The sequence below is a fragment of the Alternaria metachromatica genome (genome assembly GCF_023757995.1).
Source record: "Alternaria metachromatica strain BMP 0045 chromosome Unknown scaffold_13, whole genome shotgun sequence".
In the NCBI taxonomy this organism is placed as follows: domain Eukaryota; kingdom Fungi; phylum Ascomycota; class Dothideomycetes; order Pleosporales; family Pleosporaceae; genus Alternaria; species Alternaria metachromatica.
This window is the reverse complement of record NW_026055504.1, coordinates 611,737-635,987: the sequence shown is the minus strand read 5'-3', so window position 1 is coordinate 635,987 and position 24,251 is coordinate 611,737. Positions and strand designations below refer to the sequence as shown.

The 24,251-nt window shown below is 54.5% G+C and overlaps 9 protein-coding genes across 9 annotated transcripts; 3 read left to right on the top strand and 6 right to left on the bottom strand.

Annotated features, from left to right (window-relative positions):
• Positions 1 to 1,159: 1,159 nt before the first annotated feature.
• J4E83_006233 (uncharacterized protein) lies at positions 1,160 to 2,904 on the top strand (the record flags this gene model as incomplete). The annotated part of the gene is made up of 3 exons (XM_049333148.1): positions 1,160 to 1,379; positions 1,430 to 2,119; positions 2,168 to 2,904. 3 exons carry the CDS (start codon positions 1,160 to 1,162, stop codon positions 2,902 to 2,904), a joined length of 1,647 nt encoding a protein of 548 aa, XP_049187838.1.
• A 2,079-nt stretch (positions 2,905 to 4,983) lies between these two features.
• J4E83_006232 (uncharacterized protein) lies at positions 4,984 to 8,353 on the top strand (the record flags this gene model as incomplete). Its single annotated transcript, XM_049333147.1, has 2 exons — positions 4,984 to 6,330; positions 6,380 to 8,353. 2 exons carry the CDS (start codon positions 4,984 to 4,986, stop codon positions 8,351 to 8,353), a joined length of 3,321 nt encoding a protein of 1,106 aa, XP_049187837.1.
• A 923-nt stretch (positions 8,354 to 9,276) lies between these two features.
• Positions 9,277 to 9,824, bottom strand: J4E83_006231 (uncharacterized protein; the record flags this gene model as incomplete). Its single annotated transcript, XM_049333146.1, has 2 exons — positions 9,277 to 9,683; positions 9,743 to 9,824. The coding sequence occupies 2 exons, from the start codon at positions 9,822 to 9,824 to the stop codon at positions 9,277 to 9,279; spliced, it is 489 nt and encodes a 162-aa protein (XP_049187836.1).
• Positions 9,825 to 10,875: 1,051 nt separating this feature from the next.
• Positions 10,876 to 12,000, bottom strand: J4E83_006230 (uncharacterized protein; the record flags this gene model as incomplete). The annotated part of the gene is made up of 3 exons (XM_049333145.1): positions 10,876 to 11,367; positions 11,418 to 11,862; positions 11,918 to 12,000. 3 exons carry the CDS (start codon positions 11,998 to 12,000, stop codon positions 10,876 to 10,878), a joined length of 1,020 nt encoding a protein of 339 aa, XP_049187835.1.
• A 1,205-nt stretch (positions 12,001 to 13,205) lies between these two features.
• On the top strand, positions 13,206 to 14,630 carry J4E83_006229 (uncharacterized protein; the record flags this gene model as incomplete). Its single annotated transcript, XM_049333144.1, has 4 exons — positions 13,206 to 13,215; positions 13,271 to 13,316; positions 13,378 to 13,426; positions 13,476 to 14,630. 4 exons carry the CDS (start codon positions 13,206 to 13,208, stop codon positions 14,628 to 14,630), a joined length of 1,260 nt encoding a protein of 419 aa, XP_049187834.1.
• Positions 14,631 to 15,215: 585 nt separating this feature from the next.
• Positions 15,216 to 16,631, bottom strand: J4E83_006228 (uncharacterized protein; the record flags this gene model as incomplete). Its single annotated transcript, XM_049333143.1, has 1 exon — positions 15,216 to 16,631. One exon carries the CDS (start codon positions 16,629 to 16,631, stop codon positions 15,216 to 15,218), a length of 1,416 nt encoding a protein of 471 aa, XP_049187833.1.
• A 618-nt stretch (positions 16,632 to 17,249) lies between these two features.
• Positions 17,250 to 18,488, bottom strand: J4E83_006227 (uncharacterized protein; the record flags this gene model as incomplete). The annotated part of the gene is made up of 2 exons (XM_049333142.1): positions 17,250 to 18,452; positions 18,480 to 18,488. The coding sequence occupies 2 exons, from the start codon at positions 18,486 to 18,488 to the stop codon at positions 17,250 to 17,252; spliced, it is 1,212 nt and encodes a 403-aa protein (XP_049187832.1).
• A 1,210-nt stretch (positions 18,489 to 19,698) lies between these two features.
• On the bottom strand, positions 19,699 to 21,375 carry J4E83_006226 (uncharacterized protein; the record flags this gene model as incomplete). The annotated part of the gene is made up of 2 exons (XM_049333141.1): positions 19,699 to 20,812; positions 20,861 to 21,375. The coding sequence occupies 2 exons, from the start codon at positions 21,373 to 21,375 to the stop codon at positions 19,699 to 19,701; spliced, it is 1,629 nt and encodes a 542-aa protein (XP_049187831.1).
• Positions 21,376 to 22,366: 991 nt separating this feature from the next.
• On the bottom strand, positions 22,367 to 23,604 carry J4E83_006225 (uncharacterized protein; the record flags this gene model as incomplete). The annotated part of the gene is made up of 3 exons (XM_049333140.1): positions 22,367 to 22,712; positions 22,762 to 22,945; positions 22,992 to 23,604. The coding sequence occupies 3 exons, from the start codon at positions 23,602 to 23,604 to the stop codon at positions 22,367 to 22,369; spliced, it is 1,143 nt and encodes a 380-aa protein (XP_049187830.1).
• Between the last annotated feature and the right edge of the window lie 647 nt (positions 23,605 to 24,251).

The window sequence follows — 24,251 nt, the reverse complement described above, 5'->3', positions numbered from 1 at the left end:
GGGTCGGTGGCGGGGCGAAGGCTTGAAAAGCATTGAACAAAGGTTCAGGTCTACTGCAAGATATTGCTTTGCTGTCAGAACTACTGGTTGGTACTGAACTAACAGACCGCGGGGTAAGAGGCCAATGTCACCGGATTGGAGCGTCCCGCGTATGTTTGCTTTGGGATCTGCCAAACTAGAGCATGTGCTTAGTTGATGTTTGGTAGGTGGCGGTTACGCGAAGGGTAGCCGCGTCCCGCGTCCCGATCCCTTATTCTGGCATCACGAGATTCTATAGCAGAGGTTTATAGTTGCGACTGCACATGTGAGGGCGAAAGTTTCCATGCAGAGGTGAACGAAGACAATTGTTCGGTCCCTGGATCAAAGCCATCAGCAAGTCTGGCTTGGTGGGTATCGTAGCCATGCTACGTAATCTCATTTGCTTCTTGCATGTCATTTCGCTTATATGATTCAAGATTTGTCTATTTCTCGGCCTTTGTCTTGGACGCATGTATTCTTATCACATCATGTCTCCCACAGAGTACTGCAGTGGAGCTTATGTTTCCCAGTCGTGCAATCGTTACCAGGTCAACAGTTTCCAGCAGCAGTAGAGTCACACTCACACCCCAAGATACGGGCATCGTGAGGACTCTACAGGCCTCGGAGCGTTGTAGTTATATCGCATCAAAGATGTAGATGTTCGCATGCGTAGGGAACTTTGACCGTGGACAGGTTGAAAACACCACCCAATTCACGCAAGATTTTAACACCTACTTCCTACAGAGAGAATGATAGAGATAGCAGAATTCCGACAAGACTCTTGAATATCACTTAACAGCCCATGTAGACTGCAGCGCATTTGTTCAGTTTGTTTGTTGTGTGCATAGCAAGGTGACACCACATTGCAGTGATGCCGACCGAAGTGGGGTCGCGATCGGCGCTACAGCTTCTGGAGCTCCTCCATGTCCAATCGTGACATCATTAAATCTAAGTAATGCGCCTGTCATCATTGGCCAACTAGCAGCTGTCGCGCTCATAGACAGCCCTTCACTCTTCACCTCTCTTTACAACATTAATGCAGTCACTACGTATTCTACGACCCTTACGAACCTCACTCAAGCTCCAATTCAGCCCCACCAGTCGTCTACAAAGAGCTCCGTTCACATCAACAACCGTAGCCATGGCTCAAGAATTCAAGCTCAAGGATGTCACTTCCTTACAAATGAAGAATGGAGACAAGAAGGAGGTCGAAGTTGAGGGTGTTGAGGGAGGAAAGGTGCTCCTGTTGAAGATCCAGGACCAGGTGCATGCTACCAGTGCCAACTGCACACATTACGGCGCGCCTTTAGTGAAGGGCGTATTGACACCAGAGGGTCGTTTGACATGCCCATGGCACGGAGGTAATACCCATACGCTACCTATGTCGCATGCTCAAGACTGACATTCATAGCTTGCTTCAAGGTCTCGACCGGAGATGTTGAAGATGCACCCGCGCTCGACCCCATTGCAAAGTACGAAGTAGTCGAGAAGGACGGCGCCGTATACGTCAAAACCACCGAAGACGCACTGAAAGCCAACCGCAAATACCTGAACATCAAGTGCTCATCAGTGAGCGAGGACAAAGTCCTAGTCATTGGTGGTGGCTCGGGTACTCTTGGTGCCATTGAAGGTCTAAGAGGCGGCGGATACAATGGCAAGATCACCGTGATCTCCAAGGAAGGCTACCAGCCCATTGACCGAACCAAGTTGTCCAAGGCGCTGCTGGCTGATATCTCCAAGGCGGCTTGGAGGTCAAAAGAGTTCTACAAGGACGCGTCGATTGACATTATCGAAGACGAGGCGAAGAGCGTAGACTTCTCTGGCAAGAAGGTATCCACAAAGTCTGGAAAGGAGTACGAATACACAAAGCTGGTGTTGGCGACTGGTGGCACACCAAGGTGGCTGCCACTTGACGGTCTCAAGGGCGACCTGGGCAACGTCTTCCTTCTCCGCACTCTGCCCGACGCACAGAACATCCTCAAGGCTGTTGGGGACAACGGCAAGAAGGTCGTGGTCGTTGGCAGCTCGTTCATCGGTATGGAGGTCGGCAACTGCCTCGCTAGCATGAAGAACGATGTGACCATCATTGGTATGGAAGAGGGTAAGTCATCCGTCTGCTCTCGTTGATGGTATTCTAACGTTATCGCAGAACCAATGGAGCGTGTAATGGGAAAGAAGGTTGGTGGCATCTTCCGCGGTCTGCTCGAGAAGAACGGCGTCAAGTTCAAGATGGGCGCCAGTGTTGAGAAGGCCACTCCTTCCAAGAGCGATTCATCCAAGGTCGGTGCTGTGCATCTCAAAGACGGAACCACACTGGAGGCAGACCTCGTCATCGAAGGTGTCGGTGTCGCGCCCGCGACCGAATACCTCAAGGACAACTCAAGCGTTACGCTGGAGAAGGACGGATCATTGAAGACAGACGAGTCCTTTGCCGTCAGTGGCCTGAAGGATGTGTATGCCATCGGTGACATCGCAACATACCCCTACCACGGACCAGGAGGCAACGGCACACCAGTTCGCATCGAGCACTGGAACGTCGCACAAAACGCCGGTCGCTCTGTAGCCAACACCATCAACAACCCAGGATCCAAAGCAAAGCCCTTCATTCCCGTCTTTTGGTCGGCCTTGGGCTCGCAGCTGCGATACTGCGGTAACACGGTGGGTGGCTACGACGATGTGATCCTCCAGGGCGAGCCAGAGAAGCCGTCGTTTGTCGCGTACTACACCCAGGGCGAGACAGTGGTGGCCGTCGCGAGTATGATGAAGGATCCCTACATGACACAAGCAGCGGAGCTCATGCGTAGGAACAAGATGCCCGGTAAGAGCGAGCTGCAGAAGGGCGTTGACATCCTGGAGGTCGGTCTGCCGAACGAGATTAAGATGTGAAGTGGCATGACTGCAAAAGAATAGCCGTAGTGAACCACCAAATAATGAAATTACGCAGAGGGCATGTCACCAGTTGGTGTAACCTACTTGTGGGTTCTCAATGCAAGGTGTACTAGTTGCAAAGTTCTAGGCCTCTAGTCCACGTGATTCTCTATTACACTCATGGTGTCCCCCGCGACTTCCTACTAACTCCGCAGCTTCCGGATCTACATTTCAACTCATTCTGTCACAAACGTGCGCATGACCAAGTATTACAGCGACATGACGAGGGTAGACCCGTCTGATCAGTGCTGTCACAATCTGTTCAATAACGTCCGAAGCAGTAGTTCCTCAACATTGACCCGACATGCAACTCAATCTGAACATTACGTAGGAAACGGCAATCTAGAGCTGACGTTGGAAGATGGTTGAACTCAATGTAAGGTGAGAAGAGACGAATATGCCCGACTCGAACAGCGGATCCATGCTCGCGGGGTACGACCGTTGCAGTATGGAGATATGCTCCGCAAGATGTGCCGCAGGGCGGTGGAAAGGAAATGAAGCGTGCAGCAGACATTTTCCCAAAGTGACGTCAAGCCGGACGGCAGAGGCTCGTGTTGCACAGCGCGAGGGCATCTGGAGATGGCGCAAGAGTCGAGTAACGGTGGGAGCGGGAAGGTGGGTCCGCTGGTTGCACGGCAAGGGCGATCGAGGCGCCAAACATCTAATTTCCAATGTTCCGAAGAGCGGCCTAACGCTCGCCCAAAGGGGAAAATTATACAGAGCAGACGGCGCGACTCGGACTCGAAGGTTATCTTGCCTCGTTCTCCGTGTAGAGAAAATGCTTTGCGCAGACTGAGTTGCAGGCGCAGAGATGAAGGTCTGTCTGTCTATCTGTCTGTCGGCAACTTCTTCTCATTGGATGCGCTGGCGAGGAATGCAAAGACATGCAGGGCAGGCCTCCCTTACGGCGTGGACGGCTGAGACATGGTGACAGCGGTTTGGTCGACCTGTCTTGTTGCGAACCTCCGTCTTTGCTGCTACACGCGTGGATGTCCTTGCTGTGGATTGTCAGATGAAGTTAGGGGGCGTCATCTGGGCTTATTTGTGCTGCCCATCCCGGCAGGGCGCGTCGTAACGTTCTGCGACAAAGTTGGGCGTATTGTTGATGTTTATGTGTTGCTTTTGCTCTTGGACGCGACCCGCGGTGAGCACGCGCAGAGCGACCTCGACCGCGACGGTCATACGGATGGGTAGATGACAGGAATGGATCACGCATGTCTCGCAGCAGGCGCGCGGTCAAGCGACATTCAAGGAGCCGGCGACGTCTATATCGAGGGCCAGCCCAAGATATCGCAGCAGCGCACACGGCGGGCGAGCGCATAACAGGCAATTTGCGGGCGGGTCGGTGCTGTGTGAAACAACGACCCATGGCTGCTACTCCTATTCGAGCGGCGGCGTGCAGACAGGCGCGTCGAGCGCAGACATCGAGGGCGTGGTGAAGGGCGTTGTTCGGGCGTGCGTGTTAGAGGAGGCGCTGGGAGTGCCTGGCTAGCTGTAGGCGTGAGTAATTATCGCATCTAGCAGACCAGTGCCCGCGTCCTTGCTTTGGCGGGCTGGTTTATGCCGAGCCCATGTCGATGATGTGCATCTGCCTCCTTTCCCAAGCCACAGCCTTTACCGAAATTGCCGTCAAGACCAACCTCAGCCGCGCCTTCTCTTCTCTCCACTCACGTCAATCAACACGTCGAGGTCGAGCAGCTTCTCGCCGCGACCGTTAGATAGCCGACGCGCTGCCACCGGCGCCGACTCGCACGACGGCCGCCCTTTGTGCACCCCCTCTGCACGCTCGCTGCCCACGCTGCACCTGCACGCGCATGTGAAGCTATCTAGTCTGTCGCGTCCCAATTGCTCCCAGGCCAAGCTTCAGACACACCGCACCGCCGCGGCTCCGATTTGGCCACTCTCCCCGCCAAAGCCCATTCGACAGCTCAACACCGCCAGTTGACGTTCCGCCCACAAATACTGCCAGCGCAGCTTAGGACCGATAACATAGCGCACCACCCCCAGGCCCTGCACCCAACTCGCCGTCCCCAGATCATGGCCGCAGTGGCATCGCAGCCGCCGCATGGTCAGCAGCAGCAGTACTACCAGCAGCAACCGCCCGCCGCAGCCTCGCCCGGCACCGCTCGCCGCCCGACGTCGCGACGGCCCAGTAATGGCGCGTCGCCCAATACGCCTACCTCCCAGAACTCTCCCCCGATGAACACCGCGCCCACCACCAACGGCAACGGCAACGGCAGCGGACCCATGGCGCCCCCCAGGACCTCGTCGCACCGCTCGCCCAACACTGCCTCTGCATCCTCGTCATCACAGCCCTCGCGGACACGCGAAGAGTCACGCCGGCGGGAAAAGGACAGCCCTCGCCAGACCACCACCTCGACCCGAGCCCAGCCCGGCCACAGTCGCTCTGCCACCGCCATTGGCCAGCCGCCTGTAGGAACCAGCTTGCCCCGTGAAGAGAGCGCCGTCATAAATCGCATCGTCGTCTCCGACACCCAGGACGACATCGCCCGCGCCCAAGCACGCCAAGGAGACGGCCCGTCCGTCACGGCTGGCGCAGATCTGACTCCCATCACCGGACTCAGTCTGGTCGGCAGTGAGGGCGTCGATGATGGCGGCCGCGGCGGAAGTGGAAGCGGAAGCGGAGGCGCAGTAGGAGGAAAGAGCAGACAGGACCACTCCAAGTCGGAGAACGCGAAGCGATCCAAGTTTGGCAACTACATCCTCGGCCAGACGCTTGGCGAGGGAGAGTTCGGCAAGGTCAAGATGGGCTGGAAACGAGACAGTTCGGTCGAGGTTGCCATCAAGCTCATACGGCGAGAGACCCTGGGGAGCAACTCGAACCGCCTCCAGAAGATCTACCGCGAGATCCACATCCTTCGCGGCTTGGACCACCCCAACATCGTGCGCCTGCACGAGATGGTCGAGACCGAGCGCCATATCGGTATCATTCTAGAATATGCTTCTGGCGGAGAATTGTTCGACTACATCTTAAACCATCGCTACCTGAAGGACGGCCCAGCCCGCAAGCTCTTCTCCCAGCTCATATCGGGTGTTGGCTACCTCCACCGCAAGGGTATCGTCCACCGAGACTTGAAGCTCGAGAACCTGCTGCTCGACCGCAACAAGAACATCATCATCACCGATTTCGGATTCGCAAACACGTTCGACCCCAACGACGAGCTCAGCGAGGAGATTGAGTACAGACTCGGAGACAAAGACTACATAAGATCTCTGGGACTAGAAGGAACCGACGCAGCCCGCAGAGGTGATCTCATGCAGACCAGCTGTGGAAGTCCCTGTTACGCGGCGCCTGAGTTGGTTGTGAGCGACTCGCTCTACACCGGTCGCAAGGTGGATGTCTGGAGTTGTGGTGTTATTCTGGTGAGTCCCCCTAATCTTGCATCTCCATGCACTTGTTAACTGGATATAGTATGCCATGCTGGCTGGTTACCTGCCTTTCGATGACGACCCAGCGAACCCCGAGGGTGATAACATCAACTTGCTCTACAAGTACATTGTATCCACACCGCTCACCTTTCCCGAATATGTCACCCCACATGCAAGGGATCTGCTGAAGCGCATCCTTGTACCGGACCCACGCAAAAGGGCGGACTTGTTTGAAGTCGCGCGTCACAGCTGGTTGGCCGACTACGCGCACGTTGTTGGCTTCATTACCTCAAGCAACACGAACGCGGCAGAGGCCCAACAGGCGTCTGTCTACTCGAGTAAGCTTCCACAACCACCTCTCATCAAACGCACAGGTATTGACGTAGTAGCAGAAGACACATTCGAGCCGCAGCCCACACTCGCTAGAAGCGCTTCTGTTCGTGAACCCTCGAAGCCGCACGCCGCGCCCGCAACCGCACACGGCGGTCTCCAGACGAAGCGCGAAGCGATCAACCAGGCACCCTCCGAGAAGCCAAAGACAACCCGCGATACCAAGCGTCGAACCGTGCAAGTCGAATATGTCGCACCATCGTCGCAAACCGCTCGCGGCGAGGCATCCCCTCCAGTCGAGCCAACTCCGAAAGCACGCGGCAAAGAGGCCGAAGTACCGCCCACTGATGGATACCAGTCAACTTCGAGCGCCAAACCACGTTCTTCTGGCACAACCTACAACTCGACCAGAAGGCAGGATCCTCAGCGTTCCGTCTCGGATTACACAGCTTTCGGAAATGCGCCTCCATCTGCTACACGCCCATCCACTGGTGGAGCTCTAGGCACGTCGAGACTACCATCGCGAGGAAACTCCTACGGACAGCCATCTGTCGCGACCGTCGCCCAGACAAACGCAGAGGGACGCTTCTCCCAGCCAAAGGGCAAACAATACTCCATTTCGGCACCTTATGCTCAGCAGCAAGAGCCGTCTGAGGCAGCTGAGCCTCCCAACATCGGTCAGTCGAGCTCGCAGCGAGTGCAGTCTGTACAGGGTCCGCCACATGGCGGAGCTGGTGGCGGCCACCGGAGATCGAACACTGTTTCTTCGACTCTCGGCCGCATGACATCCATGTTCTCTGGTCGTCAGCCTTCTTATACGCAGGATCCCAAGGAGTCATTTACATCCACAGGTTCCTACGGCTACCCTGAAGAGAAGAAACAGAAGAGCTATCCTCCCACTTCCATGGCCGGACCCATGTCCAACGAGGCGGTTTCTTCGACATCTGGCCCCAGAGCAAGCATGGAGTCAAGCCGACGAACTTCTTTCGGCTTCTCTAGGAAGAACACAGGCAACTCGGGCGACAACCCGAAATCCAGCCGCCGCTTCTCACTTCTTCCATCTTCACTCTCGAAGACTTTCTCTTCTCAGCGGGATAGCTTACCAGCGCAATCCTCCCACGAGCGACGTGGCTCCAGTTCTCGTCCTCGCGCTAGCTCGCGTCCCGGTGGACCTTTCGGTCGCGTTACGGACTCAAGGTCTCCTAGTCAGAGCACCCAAGGAAGCAACATGCCAGGTCTCTACGACGGTCAACACGACAGCAACTCCAGAATACGGCAGCCCAACACGAGCGCCCCTGGACCTTCCTCGGCGCCCGCGAACCAAACCCAGTTCAGCGGCTACAACCACTCGGCACCCGAGTTTGACGAAAAGTTCCCCAACCCTCAAGGAGCACACCCATCTGCCCAAGGAAACCGCCCGTACCGCCACCCCACGGACGACTCAGAAGCCGACATGTCGCAGTCACAGCAATTTAGTCAGCGAACTCCATCCAACCCCTACCCTGCAGGCATGGGTGGTGACGACTCCAACCAGCAGCAGAGGAAGACAGCCGTGCTACAGAAGAACCGACGTTTCGTGGATGCGTACGACGAGCAAGGCAGCGGCAACAAGGGAAGTTCGGGTAGCTCTAAGAAGGTTATGGACTTCTTTAGGCGCATGGGCAAGCAGCGAACCAGCAGCCGTTAACGCGCCAGACGAGAAGTCGATGATTCCTGAAATTGTCCCTCCAGGAATATGGGCCACAGCAGGACGTGTGGCCAGACAGGTGCTTGGAACGATCTGGTTGTTTGACATTGGTGTGGGTGTTTTGGGAGCATACTGGCGCATTGTCTACGTTTCTTTCCTCTCTCTCTTTCCCCTTCCTCTTGGAACTTGTTCGCTCTGCTTGTTCTAGCTTGTGCTCGCTGGATACCACATATTCACGCACACGCGACTCTGTTTACGCTTTTTTTATACTCTTCCAACCATCATCAGCGTGCGGCATGCTGAGGTAATTATTGCATTAGCAGGCGTTTTCTTTTTTTTCTTTTTCCTTTTTTCACTTGATGGCAACGCAAGATTGTGGGTTACGTTGCCAGGTAATCTTTACTCTCTCAGCTCACTCTTCTTGGAGAGGGAGATGAGGCTGCTTGTTTAGTGTAGTCGTAGTTGTAGTATACAGGGTTTTGGTGAGGAGGCGGAAAGTGGAATTGATATGTTGGAATGTTCGAAATTGATGATTTGATGCGTGAGATTGGATGCTTGATATGTTTTGTGGAGATCGAGGAACGCCTGTGCTTCGTACCCAGCTTGATACGGCATAGGACGTGGGAGGAACTGAGAATGCTTTGTACATCGTGATGCGTACGAAGGGGATACTATCTCAAGGGAAGAAATGTGAAATAACACGTAGAATAGCAAGAGACCAGTCACACAAACTCGATCAAGCACAGAGCATTGTAACGCTAATGAACGATCAAGTACTACCGCTAATCCATCTACACCCCATTTATATAGCCTTATCACATAGCCCAGGGTATCATCCGGTCTAGTTGCAGCCCCATGAACAAACAAAGACCCTGGCAAATGTCGCAATCCCAACCGCCTTGCACCCTCCCACGATAAAATCTCTATGAAGGCGGCAACTGCCCACCCTCCTTCGTCTTTCCCACAGGCGGGTTCGGCTTCGTACCCCCAGCAGAGTTCAAGCTACTCAAATAGCAATTCCAGCCCAGCGAAATCACATTGACAACGAGAACGCGCATCTCCTGAGGCACGTATTTGAAGTTGGTAAACTGGACCCAAGGCCAAACCATCAAGTTCTTCTGGTAGCCCGGCAGATAAGCGTCCTTGAGGCGCTGGACAGGCGAGTTGCCCTCCATGTAGGCCATGGTGGAGAGGAAGAGGGCCATGTTGCAGGGCGCGAAGAGGAACTGGTCGCAGGCTACGCGCGCGAGGATGGTGCCGTTTGTGGATTGCAGGTTTACGCGCTTGACGAGGAAGTCGAACCATTTTGTGGCGGCGGGGCCGAAGATGCCTGGGTGTGGTTGTTAGTATGGCGGATGGATAGGGGTATGGAGGGAAGGGGAGACGTACAGCCTCCGTAAGCGGCCATGCGTCCTGTACGCGCGAGGTCGTGCTTATCGAGGCCGCGGCGCTCGACTCCTTGCTGGGCCATTGTGTCGCCTGTTGCGAAGAGTACCTGTGGCATGCCATGTCAGTTTCCGTGTTTCGACATGCCAGCTGCTCGATCCCTCTTCCGTTCTTATATATCGACTTGTCGGATGTGCTTATCGGCCTGCTCGCCCGCCGGCTATCGAGTCGCATTGCGTCGCGCAAAGAGGGATTGAAGACTCGCAGTTCGAAATAAAAGACGTGCATACCGCGGTAGTGATACTCTGCGTCAAGTAAGGCGACGTCCTAAGCTTCGCCTGGTACCTGTCATCCGAATTAGCATTGTCCCCTTTCCCATGAGACGGTTCTCCACCGCTTTTCCCAAGTGACGTACCAGCGAAACGCCATTTTGAAGGTGATGGGAGAAGTCAATCGCCTCAGCAGCTAAAGATGTAGCACGTATAAATACGACTGAGAGCGAGCGACACGACCGCGAAAAAAAGGGTGCGAGAGTGGAGAAGGTGTGTGTGGAAAAAACAAAGTCGAGTAAGTCTAGCAACGTAAGTTTGGTGAGCTTGCGGGACCCGATGATGTCGTGCAGGGTCCCGCGCCCGCACATGGCGGTCGGGGAGCTTCGTTAGCTTTTGAACCCCTTGATCTCCACTGTCAGGCTATCGGGCCTCGACCGTGAACAAGCATTTATTCACGTACACAAATCTGGATGCAAGTACCAAAACAAACAGGGCTCACTGGCATGATGAGCAAAACAGAGTCAGTTCATAACGCAATTCAATTCCGAGCTCGTCTGTTCATGGTGGGGTATAATATGAGCAGACACCTAGTTACAAAAAGGACCGACAGTTGTTGTACAAAAGGTCGTAAAGGAAGAAATAAGGAAACAATGCGGGTTGGTATAACTCCTCGTACATGATGCGACATTGCAATCCGTCCCATCTTCAACCTGATATCTCCGCATATAGCCCAAAGGAATCCCTAGATGAAAGAACGCCAGTCCCGCTGATCTCATCCGGGTATGATGAAGCTATGCTCGCAGAAAGCAGGTATCCAAGAAGTCATGTCGTAAATTTTGTGTAATGGGGTATGTAAAAGGGCGCCTAGTCGATTTCCATCCGTTGTGATGGCGCAGGTCCGCTCAATGATGGCATCTCTGTGTTGTATGTCTTGTCGTTCTGGACGATCTTGTCGTTGACATGGGGCTTCAAGCCCTTGTTGAAGTTGTGTGTGCACAAGCACGCGGTGACAATGGTGATGATGAGCAAGAGGATGGTGAGAATGGCAAAGGCAGTCAGCGACTTGCGGGCTGGCTTGTAGTCCTCCTGACGGCTGGCATCGGCGACCCACATCCGGATGAGCTTGAACAGGAAGTAGCCGAGAGCGATGAAGTAGACGACGATGATGCCAATCATTCCAGCGACAGACTCGCGACGGACCCACCAGGCGGCGAGGAACAAAAGGAAGAAGGTGATGACGAGGGCGGCTGCGGTAAGGATGAGTTCGACTGTCTTGGTGTTCTTGACGACGACCAGGAACTGCACGGTGAAGGCCAGGAAGAAGAAAAAGTCGAACTTGAGGAGAGCGATGTAAATCTACGTCACAGTTAGTAGGGCGCGCATGGGTGATGTTGAGCAAGCAGTACCTGGTAAGTCAGATAGCGCCTCTTCAGTCTTGTGTCGGCACTGATGCGCTTGTAGATGGTCCAGGCAAACTCATCGTACAGCTTCCATGCTTCGAAGGCGAAAATGAGAGTAGCGACAGCCATCAGCACGGGCAGCGCGATGAGCATAGGTTTGACGTCGTCCCAGAAGTCCTGGGGGATGAAGCGGCGCGTGTTGAGGTCGTCGGCAGCGTCCTTGATCTGATCGAATTGGATAGCGGCGTAGATGAGAATGCCGATGTTGTAGAGAACGAGACCGATGACCTGAATGGTGTTCTTCATGCGCAGGGCATCCCATGTGAGGAACAGTTGGTAGACGTAGCCGAACATGAAGACGGCGAGGAAAGTGGGAATCGTGCGGGTCTCGTTGGCGCCTGCACCAGAGGCCGCGAAATGGATCTCATTCTGGAACTTGCTGAAGACATATCTGATGGGGTGTTAGCAGGCGCATGGTGGTGAGGGTGGCGCAGAGGCAGACGTACGACTCTAGGGCGAGGGCAATGCCGACCTGGCAGATGGCCGTGAGCATAAAAGCCCAGGTCCACCGCGTATTCGGAACGTACATCCTCGGTGGGCGGCGCACGACGGGTGGAAGCGTGGTGGGGAAGCCTTCGCGGTGGTGATACCCCCCAGGCTGGGTATCGAAAGAGGGCTGCGGTGGGTATGTTGGTTGATACGTCGTGTTGGGGTAGGGCGCGTAGCCGCGGTCGAGGGGTTGGCCTCCTAGGAGGGAATGGCGGGCCTCGTGGTGAGTAATTTTGGCTATGGTGGCAGCCGCGATGGGCGGCTGTTGCGTGGGGATATAGAGGCGGGTGGTGAGGCGGGCGTGGTGGTGCGGCGCAGACAAACTGCGACCTGTGTCGTGGTGCGGTGTGTAGGGCTGCCGGGGTACTTGAGACAGAGGGCGGGCGCTGGGCGGACTGCTGAAACCAAGGGAGTCGCTGTCGTCGGGGGAGCAGGTGAGCGCGCGTCGCTGAAACTAGTATCTTGGCTATGCGGAGAGGCCGAAGAAGCAACAGGCGATGACGAGCGACGGGTCGGAGATGGGGATACTTGGTGATAAGGAGCGATATCGACGGACAACAAGACGAGCGAGCGGCGGAGGAGGTGTTGTTTGTTAGGACTTGGGGGCGTGGGCGGAGATGGGACGGCTGCTGCTAGGTGGACGCAGGTGCTGAGATGTGCGCAAAGTAGCGCCTGGGAGAGCCCCGGCCGGTGTGGAGAAAGGCTGAAGGGGGTCTCGCCGTAAGACCCGCTCGCTGCTCCGTGTTTACTTCAGTCAACGGTAGCCTGGGTGAGGCTTTGTGGATATCAAAATACGACGAGGTCTGACTTCTACAAGTACGGCACGACTGTCATGCTGCGGCGCGGCCCAAGCCTTTGGCTGCTCAGCTGCCTGTCGCTTTCGGCATCCTCTCACGCGCACAAGGCTTGGCCCCAGCTGCTGCTGAACCATCGCCCACCTGCACCGCCCGGCGATTGACCCTGCTCATTGGCCGGCGTGCGCTATCTTTAGATTGCATCTGTGGCGCAGGCCTTGAGCACTACGGTACGAGTCCAGCGCAGTGGAGCTCAATCTGCCGTCATTTTGCGCGACACCGACAGCTTTCCCGTCACTTGTCTGGGCCAATCACACAGCCATATCTGACATCATTAAGGACGCGTAGTGCACAGGGTCGCCGTTTCGACTGACGCAGTATCGGCCCGCCAAAAGCAGCCCCATCGCGAGTCGCGCCTCTACCACCACCACGACACCCACGCGCCGCAGCCATGACGTCTGGTGAGTCTGGGATTCTAGGGTCCTGGCAACGCGGCACCCACTGATGCTCCTCCAGCAGAGTTAATCCTCCAGAAAGCTGCCGAGGACGGCTCCCTCGATTCGTACGTCCCCACCCCAGAGCCCACGTCCGGCGCATGCAGCATCTAACGCGCCCGTGTGTAGAACAGAATGGCCAAAGACACTGCAGTACATCTTGGATCGCCTGGATGAGGTAATCCCGAGCTACCCATACCCACACCCATCAATCCTGACCCTCGCAGATCATCACCGACTTCCCCAAGCCACCTGCAGACGCACTTCCCAGGCCGACCACGTCCGCGACCACCGACCTGCCCTCGCGACCCAACACGTCCAATGCCATATCCAGCCAAGACTCGCATGCCACCGACAAGGAGAATGCACCGCCCGCCACGCCCCCGCGACCGCCTGTGCCCGCCTTCTCCGCCTCGACCGAGTCGCAAAGCGTACCAACAGACGTCACCACCTTCTACTCCTCCATACGTTCCACCCTCTCCAAGAACTTCGCGAGCCATCCCCCGCATACCGTCCAACGCCTAGCTGAACTCATACTCGAGCCCAAGAAACGCTACCGATACCTGCCACCCTACCTACGCGCACTCGACCGAGTCGTCTCCGTCTCCTCGCCTCTCACCATCTTCCCTCTGCCACAGGCCGTGCTGCCGACTTCCAGCGGACTCCTCAATGGCACCACATCCACCACTACGCAAACAGCGCAGCTAGGTTCAGATGAGGCACTAGGCGGGGCCCTTCTTACGCCCATCCCTTGGCTTCAGAACCGCGGCCAGAACGAGCTTATTTCAGAGAGCACCGAAATGGTCGACGGTCCCAACGGTGCTGGACGCATAGAAACAGTGACGGTGGGAATGCTGAGTGGTCAGCGGGCAGAATCTCCCACCTCTAATGTAGCCCAAATTGCTTCGTCACATCCCGAGGGCGAGACGCTGCCGTCTACAGGGCCCGTCACTCAAGGCGAACTTCTGCGCCAAGAACAAGAGGCCGGCATTGTTCTGAACAACCCGCACAGCATGACCACTAGCCCGACAAGAACTACATTCGGCGAGATGGAAGGTGGAGGTACCATCGTAGACACCGTCGAGGGCGAGGAAGAAGCGCCGCATGCCCGAGGTCCAGAGGTCATTGGCATGGAAGATACCGGTCCCCAAAAGCAGGGAAAGCTCAACATTGAAGGAGCCATTGGCAGGCCGAGCCTCGATCACAAGAGTCCAGAGGCCAAATTACCAGCCGAGACAGAAGCCAAGGATCAAGAGATGAAAGATGGTGGATCCGAGAAATCTAGCGATGCGAAAGCTGGAGACAAAGAGTCCAAAGAAGATGCACCAGCAAAAGAGGAGACGAAAGATGCAAAGGACGTGGAAATGAAGTCGGATGACTAGGCGTCAGACACTTCTCGTGAAGGGGGAGAGACCACTTCGAACACAGTTGTTGGCGAGATTTTGAATCTGCTGAAGTCCTATATGCCGTCCTGATGTTGCGCTTTCTGGGTCTTGTCAGCCGGGCGGATTTGACCTTCTACGGCGTTCAAGCAGGGTTGAATAGGAAGAGAGTGAGAGCTATGCAACGGATGATATCTCGACAGAGTGCACAGGAGTCAAGTTCAGAAGTATGGGGCAAGTGACCGGAGTGCAGTAGAAAGACTTGAATAAGACACTGGCACGAACGCTGTAGCAGTCTGGATGGATACAGATAGTTGCTATCATCGTGCTCTAATTACTAGCATCATTCAGCCATTGGTTACGAAGCACTTGATAACATCGTCAAATTCCGGCGCAGCCATCACTCAAGACCCACTGCCGTCTCAACGTTTTCTTGTTTTCACCTGCAGCGATCATGTCCACTTATCCTGACAAACCAAAGCATGTCTCACTGAACACGTGGAGACTAACCATCGAGAAATCTAAAAAAAACTTCAAGTTTGTCTCGCTATCAAAATCCTGCTAGTCTGATTACATCACCACCATCTAATCAACCTTCTTCCACCAAAGAATACCCCTATACCCATTACCTCGCTCACTTCCAATCTTCAAATACTTAACCTCCTCCCCATTCTCCTCCACCTCAACAATCGTATAATTCCTCTTCCCCTTCTGCCCCTCCCAAGTCGGCACATTCGCCACAGTAAGCGGGCCATGGAAGATCTGGCCCTCCGTCTCCGTCGCAGGTATCTCCTCGTTAACGCTATACGGTCCCGCGTACCCGATACTGTGCTTGCCGACGAGCGCCCAATCAGCGTCTGAGTCATTGGGCTGGTACGGGAAAGTGAGGTTGGGTCGGAATTTAGGTTCCGTGGCTGTGATGGTGGCGGACATGAAGCCGGATTCTGTGTAGATGAGCAGGCCGACGGGGGCGTTTCCGTAGGGGAGGTCGGGGATGGGTTCGCCGTTGCGGGAGCTGGATGTGTTTACCAGGGAGTAGGTTCCCGATAGGGCTTTGAGGATGGGGTTGGTGTCTGTGTTGTCTCTGGCTTTGGGAGGGTCGGTGGGTTCTTCCTCTTCAGTTCGGGGCTTTACTTTGGCTGGTTGCGCCTTGTCGCAGGGACTGGGGGGGTCTGTGGGCTCAGGGTTGGCGTAGGCGTCTCTGCGCAATTCGGTTACTGGCTCCTTTTCGTGTCTCTTGCGTTGTCCGTCTTCAGTCTTTTGACGTGGGACTATGACTTGGGGTTGGTCACTAGGACCAGTGGGCTCAGGGTCCGCTGCTCTGCGGGCGTTGGTGATGGGTTCCTCTTCTCCGTCACTTCGAGGTAGGATTTCGTCTCCTACGGGTAGGTCACGAGGACTAGGAGGTTCAGTTGGTTCAGGAGCCTCGGCGTCGTCTCGACGAGGCATACCGCGGAGTTGCAGAGTCTCCGGCGGGTCAGTGTGCTGGCGTGGGGCATTCTGTCTCTTCCCTGGAGCTTGAGGCGCGGGTGTAGGGGGAACCTCGCGTTTAGGTGGTCTGAGGATTGAGTCTTGTCTTCGGACAACTGCTTCTGCAGCTGGAGTCGCAGGTGCGAATGGGGGTGGTGGTACGAAAGATTCCTGGCGCTGGACCAGTTCGGGCGCGGGCGTGGGAGCGTCGCGTTTGCCTCCAGGGGCGTACCATACAGCACTGTCCTGCCTTCGGACAGCTGCGAATGGGGGTGGTGGTACGAAAGACTCCTGGCGCTGAACCAGTTCGGGCGCGGGCGTGGGTGCCTCGCGTTTGTAATGGTCAGTCCATTGGCGTTTATCCCATTCGGGTACTGCGAAAGACTCCTGGCGCTGAACCAGTTCAGGTGAGGGCGTGGGAACCTCGCGTTTGTAATGATCAGTCCATTGTCGTTTGTAATGATCACTCCATTGCGGGGCCGCAGATGCCAGAGAGGCGAAGAGAATTACAGGAGCAATGGAGACTCGCATCCTGTCGTATAAGATCGGCGATGGTGCTGGTAACAGTTGAGCACTTTACAAGTGGTATCAGACTGGAAACATTTCGCTGCGCATGAAGCAGACAGGGTCCTTTATACCCAGCGACGCAGTGACATGATCGACATCTGAACCACTTCGTTACACACGATCTGGACGACGTGCTTGTCCTTCAGGCGTCACAATTACGCCGAATCGATATCTCTTGTCCGTGCAGGCCAAGCGTAGCGTGAGCAGTTGTCAATTTCCGGGATGTGGCCGTCGGCGTTTTGCGGGGGATCCTCGTCCAAGTCGATCCGTGAATCGACCCTTTTGATCCCCAGTTCAGAGCGTATAGCTGAGCAGCCCATCTTTGAAAGATTCTAGGTCTTTCGCAAATAGCGTCGGGAATCGTTGTATGGATTTTGTGATTGAGATGTTGGGTTGACGGTCGGGAATAAGTCGCTCTGCCAAGGTACCACAGGTCACATGTTGGGGCTGAGCACGTAAGCATCCATCGTGTAAACCTTGGAAACGACCGTTAGTGCGAAACACCAAGACAATCTATAGGGAACGACTTACAAGATGTCAGCACGATGTACGGTTACAACCTGACTGGCCCTGACAGCGGCATCAAGCCAGGAGACTCGCGTGTCTAGCATCGTTTTGCGGCGCCGAAGTTTCACCACCGCCACGATCGAGTCTGTCAAAACCCGGGAAAGTGAACACCCCAAGATTCGCGATGCAATTCACCAGTCGGCCCCCAAGGCTTGGAGACCATCGCGACGGCTGTGGTGTTGATCTTTGCGCATCGGCGGCAGGAGCGTCCCTCATCTCTGTATCCCCGCCAAGGTCTTCTCGGTCCATCTTTGCAGCCTCGATCTGCAGCTGCTCCATATTCGCGACATGGACGTCGAAGTTCTTGCGATATCCACTGGTATCGATGATTTCGCTCCCCTCCGGAACTGCCCATTGTCCCTTCACGTACCGTCGTCTATGCCTGCACATCGAGCTCCTAGTAACGTCTCTCGGAGGCCCGTTGCGGCTCAGCGGGATGACGTAGTGAGAGCGAATAGGGTTCGAGCCGTTCGCGACTGGTGTAGCGGGAATAAGCTCTGGTGTGACCTCGAGTGGACTTGTGCGAAGAACGCCCATCCTAGGCCTCTTTGGAGAAGGCTCGAGAAACTCTTCTGAGAGTGAACATGAAACCTTACGGAGCACATCCACGTCAGCATCTGTGCGAACGTAAACATCTTCGTTCCATGAAACGCTTGCGCCTTCTCGTCGGCGCTTTCGCCTCGGCAGTTGCTCTGCGACATCGGTCCTTTGAACCTTGGGGATATCGGATTCGTTGAGAAGCTTATGCTGGATTTTCTTGAGCGATTTCCATCCTAGATCGTGTTCAAGACCATCTCGGTCAGGGAAGTCTGGATCACTTGCGATTGTCCAGCGCCGACCACGGCGTTGACTGAAGAACTCGCAGTCCTCCTCGACACGACCGATGAAGCCATTGTGTCCAGTGTCCTTGTACCAGTGCAGTGCAGCTGTAGCACTGTACTGCTTCCTGAGTCGGACATGTTGCATGTAAACGTCGTTGTTCTCAGGAGGCTGTTTCGCTTCCCAGGCCAGCTCCATCTTGGAAAGATCTTCTATCTCGTTGATCAAGTTGACTAGGTTTCTCTTGCAGTGTCTGTAAGACACATCTGTTCCATTCACATTCTTCCCCTTCTTACCACCCAGACTGGCGACATGGTAAGTCGACTTAGCATAGTGGCCCTCGAGGTTCTCTTTCCATTGAGACAAGCCATCATGGGCGTTGATGAACTCTTGGATGCGCTGGAGCGTCTTCATTGAGGCATCTACCAGACACATCGGGCACATTGCTTTGGCGTAGTTCTCGCTATAGACGGGATGGATCGTGTGTCCACATGCGTTTAGAGGCGGATGTTGAGGTGGTTCCGATCGACGGTTTGGCGCGAAAGTTGGTTCATGCTTCGTCGGGCGGCCATTCGGTGGCGCCGTTTCATGGCTGTGCTTAGAATGCGTTTGTGGTGTTGAAGAGGGACTGGAGTCAATCGCTTTCTTTCCCGAAGAACGACCGTCCAATGATGTTCGCTTTTTCTTTTTCGCTGGTGGAGGTTGGTTTACCCCGTTACCTCCGGACTCGTCTGAATTGGCGCGTTCTTTGCGCTTGCCTATGGACGTATTGGCGTCATGTGTTCTTGGAGATGGCTTTTTCGCCGTGGCCGCCGACTTCGCAGGCCGCGCTGGAACTGGAGATTCGGGAACGCTAAATGAGCCCATTTTGTTGGATATTATGCTCGTAAGCTTCGTGTACGCAGATGTTGCGATGGTGGGGATGTGTTGGAGGAACGAGTTCGAATGCACAGAGGACGTGAGTTGTGGCGCGTTGAAAAGCACTGCAATACCGTTGAGCGCCATTGTAGAGAAAGGACGCTCGGACTGAAATTGTGTGACGTCAAACGCTGTTAACCTTGCGCTGTTGTAGTTGTTGTAGGGGAGTGAAATCGGTGAGTCTTCGGCTTTCACTTCCACTTCTCAAACATCCACCGACGACACTATGCAAAGCACGACTACATGTCTTAGCGCTATTGTACGAGGTAACGCGCGAAAATTGATTCGGTACGAAAATACCACATGTGGGTTGTAAGCCTTGGTTTCAACGCATCTCAACCATGGTTCTCAGCAAAATCCGAATGGCCAGTAGGTATGTGGGTACGCCGACTGTTTTTTAGATTTGTTTCAATATCATCCTGGGACGATCCTACGTCAAGGGCGGCCAAAGTGAAATATGTATGAGACACTTCGTGAGACATTCATAATGCATTCGATGCAAGTGTCTGTAGGTGTCTACGCACCGGGAAGATTTCCAGTGTACGTAGTAAGCGGTACAACGACTGAATGCTTCACGACGACCCTAAGGCTGATTTGGAAGTACGCGAATGATCTTCGGGTTTGGCATCTTGAAAAAGACATCCATATTGATACGAGAACTATCAAGTGTCGAACATAAGTCTTTGATCCATTTTCACTATGCTTTATTCTACAATCAAACTCGACCTTACGCGTCAACGCATTCCCAGCTCTCGATAACATCGGGATTGCCGCCCTTGTACTGGTTGACCTTGGGGAACTTGCAATGAGCGCGCTCAAATTCAACGCCTAGAGCGACCGTGTCGTTTACGAACTTCGTTCCGATAAGTGTCTCGGGTGCGTTGCCGTTTTCTACCCAGTCAACCAAAGCCATGAGTACGTTGTGGCTGGTCTCGTATCCGTTGACCTCGCCCACACCCTGGCCAATGGCGTGCGCACCCTCTCCTCCACCGCAGTGACCAGTTCCACTGACAAGGAAGTACCTGTAGAACTCGTCGAGTTCTTCAGACGATAGACCCATGGTAGAAGTGACGTGTTCGTAGTAGCGAGCAGAGTTGTCGGATGAGATGACAAAGTCCGCGCCGCCATGCCAGTGTAGCACCTTGGCGCCGCGGTCCTTCATCCCGCTCAAATCACCCTTGAAAGACTCGATCCCAAAGAGATTCAGTTTTGCGGCGTAGTCGTAGTCCTTGGAGCTAAGAGTCGCAGGGTCCCAGTTAGGGTCATTGTAGATAGCATAGCGGAACCAATCTGTGGTGTAGGGGAAGGGCTGTCCGTTGATGATAGCGCCAGCCGCAATCACCTCGGCGCCAGGCTGCAGACGGGGATAGACTAAGTCTCCTGCATCGTTGAGAAGTGGCGAGTAAACTCCCTTGACTGTCTCTAGCTGCTCGGGCGTAAGGCAGGTAGTGGTGTTGCTGCCCTCAGCGCAAGCTAGGCCCGAAGGGTCATACTGGCAAAGCAAGGGAGCCTCGAGGATGCCATCTTCGAGGTTGTCAAGCTTGTCGCATTGTTTCAGGACGTCAGCGTGAATCTGCACCCACTTTGACTGCGGAACGAAAGCAGACGACGAGTTTGCTGGGCCAGTGAGGGTGTAGAAGTGTCCACTCCATGAGGTAAGGTTGTTGAAGGCGAACGCTGGTGCACCCGCAACAATGCCATCGAAATCTTCAGGGAAGTCTTGGGCAGACTTCATACCCTGTCTTCCTCCCGTGGAGCATCCAAGGTAATAGGACTTGTCATGCGGTTTGCCGTAGAAGTCCTCGGTGATCTGCTTTCCGACCACGACACCGGTGTGTAATCTAATATCGATTAGCCAACCTCTAGCATACCAACGCATGGATACTTACGCTCGGTACGCAAAGTCTTCTACAACGTCCGAGTTGTTGTAGAATGGCAAGCCACTCGTGCCATCGTGACCGTTGTTGGTCCCAACCGCAGCGAAACCTAGACCAACCGCATAGGCCAAGTCGTCGTAACTGATGCAACCATTCAAACCTCCATTGCCGCCAGAGAGGAAACGACCCGTCCAGTTGGCTGGAAGGAATGCCTCCATTCTGAAGCCGGAACGCTCAGATGTCGACACATTGAGCGCGACGCGGCACATGTCCGCTGTGATAACTGGCGGTGCTGCGGCACATGTTTCGTCGTATACGGGTACAGTCAGGTTCGTACCAGCGGCGACGAATTCGGCGGTTGTAACAACGCCGCCATCGATGTGAAGTTTAGACGCAAGTTCCTCACACTTCGAGCTGAAAGCGGCCGGTGCCGTGCCGTTTGTGGGGTAAGATGCTGACTGTGGGGCGGCGAATACGACGGAAGGCGCATTCAGCAGCGCACATTGGAGTGACTTGTCGAACCTCATCTTGACAGTAAGCCAGATAGATTGAGTAAGAACCTTAATCCAAGATTTTGGGAATGCATATCTCTTTATTCTACCGAAAACTGGGTCTTCGTCACGGTACATTACTAGCGTTCGCCTCCGTGCCTGGGGCAGGATAAACGAATAACAGAAGCTGGGGCATATTTGGGGTGCTCCGTTATGCAGCCCTGCAGGGACGCGCCGCGATGACGATCTTTGGCGACACCAAACACCAAATTGTACAAGAAGCATGCGAAGAAGCTGGGGTAAAGGTCTAGTACTACCGAGGCAACACTGGGAGGCACACGTGATCGCACTTCAGATTGAATGTTTCGTTCTGTTGCACAACTGCCGACGGGTAACCATGCTGCGTGTACGCGTAGCTGGTGTACTTGGTGATGCCGATGCATCTGCCGATGAGGGCGCGGAGGCGACACTAAGAAGGTGGTTACTTGCTGTAGAACATTTTAGCAAAACATATAAGAGCCGGCCCGATTTGGCCTCTTGTCATGTCCTGTCAGTGCTGTCGTGCGATCGTTGAAGGTTGGGGCCGGCGCTGCGCGTCATGCGGAACATTGAAGCCGATGGGCGGAGTTCTGCCGCCAGGGGAGGAGCGATCTGCGCGTGCGGGTGGACCCAACGGTGTATTGATTATAAGTCGGGGTATTGATAACAAATCGGCGTTCCATCCAAATTGCGATGGACGTGAAATCGGTAACTGGGATCGCGGAAATTGAGCGACTTTTGGTCGATGAAGCAGGAATAACATTTACTCGCAGGGCATGTACCCCCTAGGAACTAATCAGGTACCATGCTCCGCATCCATACAGCACTAGTAGCATCGACAAGTCCCTTGCGTGCAGCTGCACGTCCTACGCTGCTCAACGCGGACAAACTTCGCATTTCTACAACCTCGAGGACGTAGCAGAACCCTTCATCATGTCAGTCGTCCTTCATGCACAGAAGCAGGACTGACACCATCATTCATGCCATCTCATACCTTCCAAACCTTGCCGGCAAACTCCTCAACATCCTGCCAGAGCTCTTTCGGTTTTTCCAGAGCAGCAAAATGTCCACCGCTTTCGTGCTGCTTATAGAATACCAAGTTTGTTTCTTTCTCCAAGATGCTCTTGATGCCTGGGGCCAGTTCTCGTGGGAAGAACGAGAAACCGAGTGGCTTCTTAGGCGCACCGATGTCCCTAGCACCCGATCCAAAGAGCGCGCGATAGGGATAGATAGAACGAGCAAAGCTTTCGGTGAACCAGTAAAGTGACACATTGGTGAGTGTCTCGTCGAGGGACGGGTCCTCATCGCTCCATTCAAGAAACTTCTCACCGATCCTGAACGACATTAGTGGAAACACCTCTCTACGTAAAACGATGACATTACCATGCAAGGAGTGCGAGCGGGCTCGATGCCAACACATTCCCAATCGTACTGGGTCTCGAGCCATGCTCCTGAGCGTAGGCCGTTCCGCTGGTTGCCCATTCCTTTGCGTAACCGAGTGATTTCTTCTCTACCTCATTCAAAGGAGTGTTCTCGTCCGGCTTAGGAAGACCACTTATCAGGTTCACTGGTACATCAGAATCAGAGTAATCGATATATGGAGTTGGACTTACAATGCAATGCTACACAGGAGTCGTACAATTGGCTCATCATTTGCGCCGTAAAGCTGCCAACGTCTCCTCCCTGGGCGAGGTACTTGTTGAAGCCCAGATTCAGCATCAGCTGGTTCATGACGCGACTGCTGTCTGCCAGAGTCCATTCCTTATCTACCGACTGCACGGTACTCAGGGTGTACCCGGGCAGTGAGGGCACGACGATGTGGTATGGTAGGTCCTTGGCTGAATACTTCTCCTTGATCAACGTCAACATAGGCAGAAATTCGAGGAAATTGCCTGGCCATCCGTGCATGAAGATGATGGGGATGGCATCTTTCTTCTCAGAGAAAAGAGCGACAAAATGCATATCGACGTCCTCGATTAGCATCTTGTAGTTCGGGAACGAGTTGATGTGTTTTTCTTGCGCGCGCCAGTCGTACTTGTTCAGCCAGTAGTCCTTTGCATCGGACAGCCACTTGCGGGACACGCCAAAGCGGCGGTCTTCCTGTCGTCCTTCCCAAGTTTCAGGGGCCAGCTTAGAGAGCTGGAGGAGTTGACGCCATTCCGAAATGCTCTGGTCAGAGACATTGAGAGTGAAAGGTTTGGCGGAGTCGGGTGGTGAATAAGACATGTTCGTGATGAAAGAGGTGTTTTCAGGTTTACTGGAGATCAGGCATCCGCGGAGAGCATTCGACCCTTTTATACTCGCCAGACTACACACGAATTATAGTGGGTTTCGCTAGGCAGCCTTCACAATGGAGTGGGGTACATGTACTATCCTGGGCTACGGGCGGAATGAACAAGTCCACCATCCGCTGTGGATCTCTCCGGACCAAGGAGATGCCGTGGAGCCATTGGAGTGGTTCCGGTGTCTCCGAGCATCTAATACTGATCGTACCTTGGGATTCCATGTTGGTGATTACAGTTCGCTAGTTACCTGCGCTTCAGTCTGGACCTCGGTTCGTACGCTAGGCCAGGGAAAAATAACGAGAGGAGACGAATCCAGTGTCCAAAGTCAACTAGTAATCTGCAAATACAAAGGGTGAGCAGGGTGTGCGAAGGTATCTCTCGGAACGGAAACAACAGTATCCAGAGGTTATATATATTAACCCGAGGCTATCCGGTAAGTGCGACGCGTCTGAAGCGCGTCGGTGCTTACGTTGTTGTCGTCATCGCCGTAGTGGGGCAGCCCGCCCCGCGATTTGGCATCTGCTAGTTCTGGAACTTTTTCTATAATGAACTAGCGACTCACGCATCAAGTGTGAATCACACTTTCTG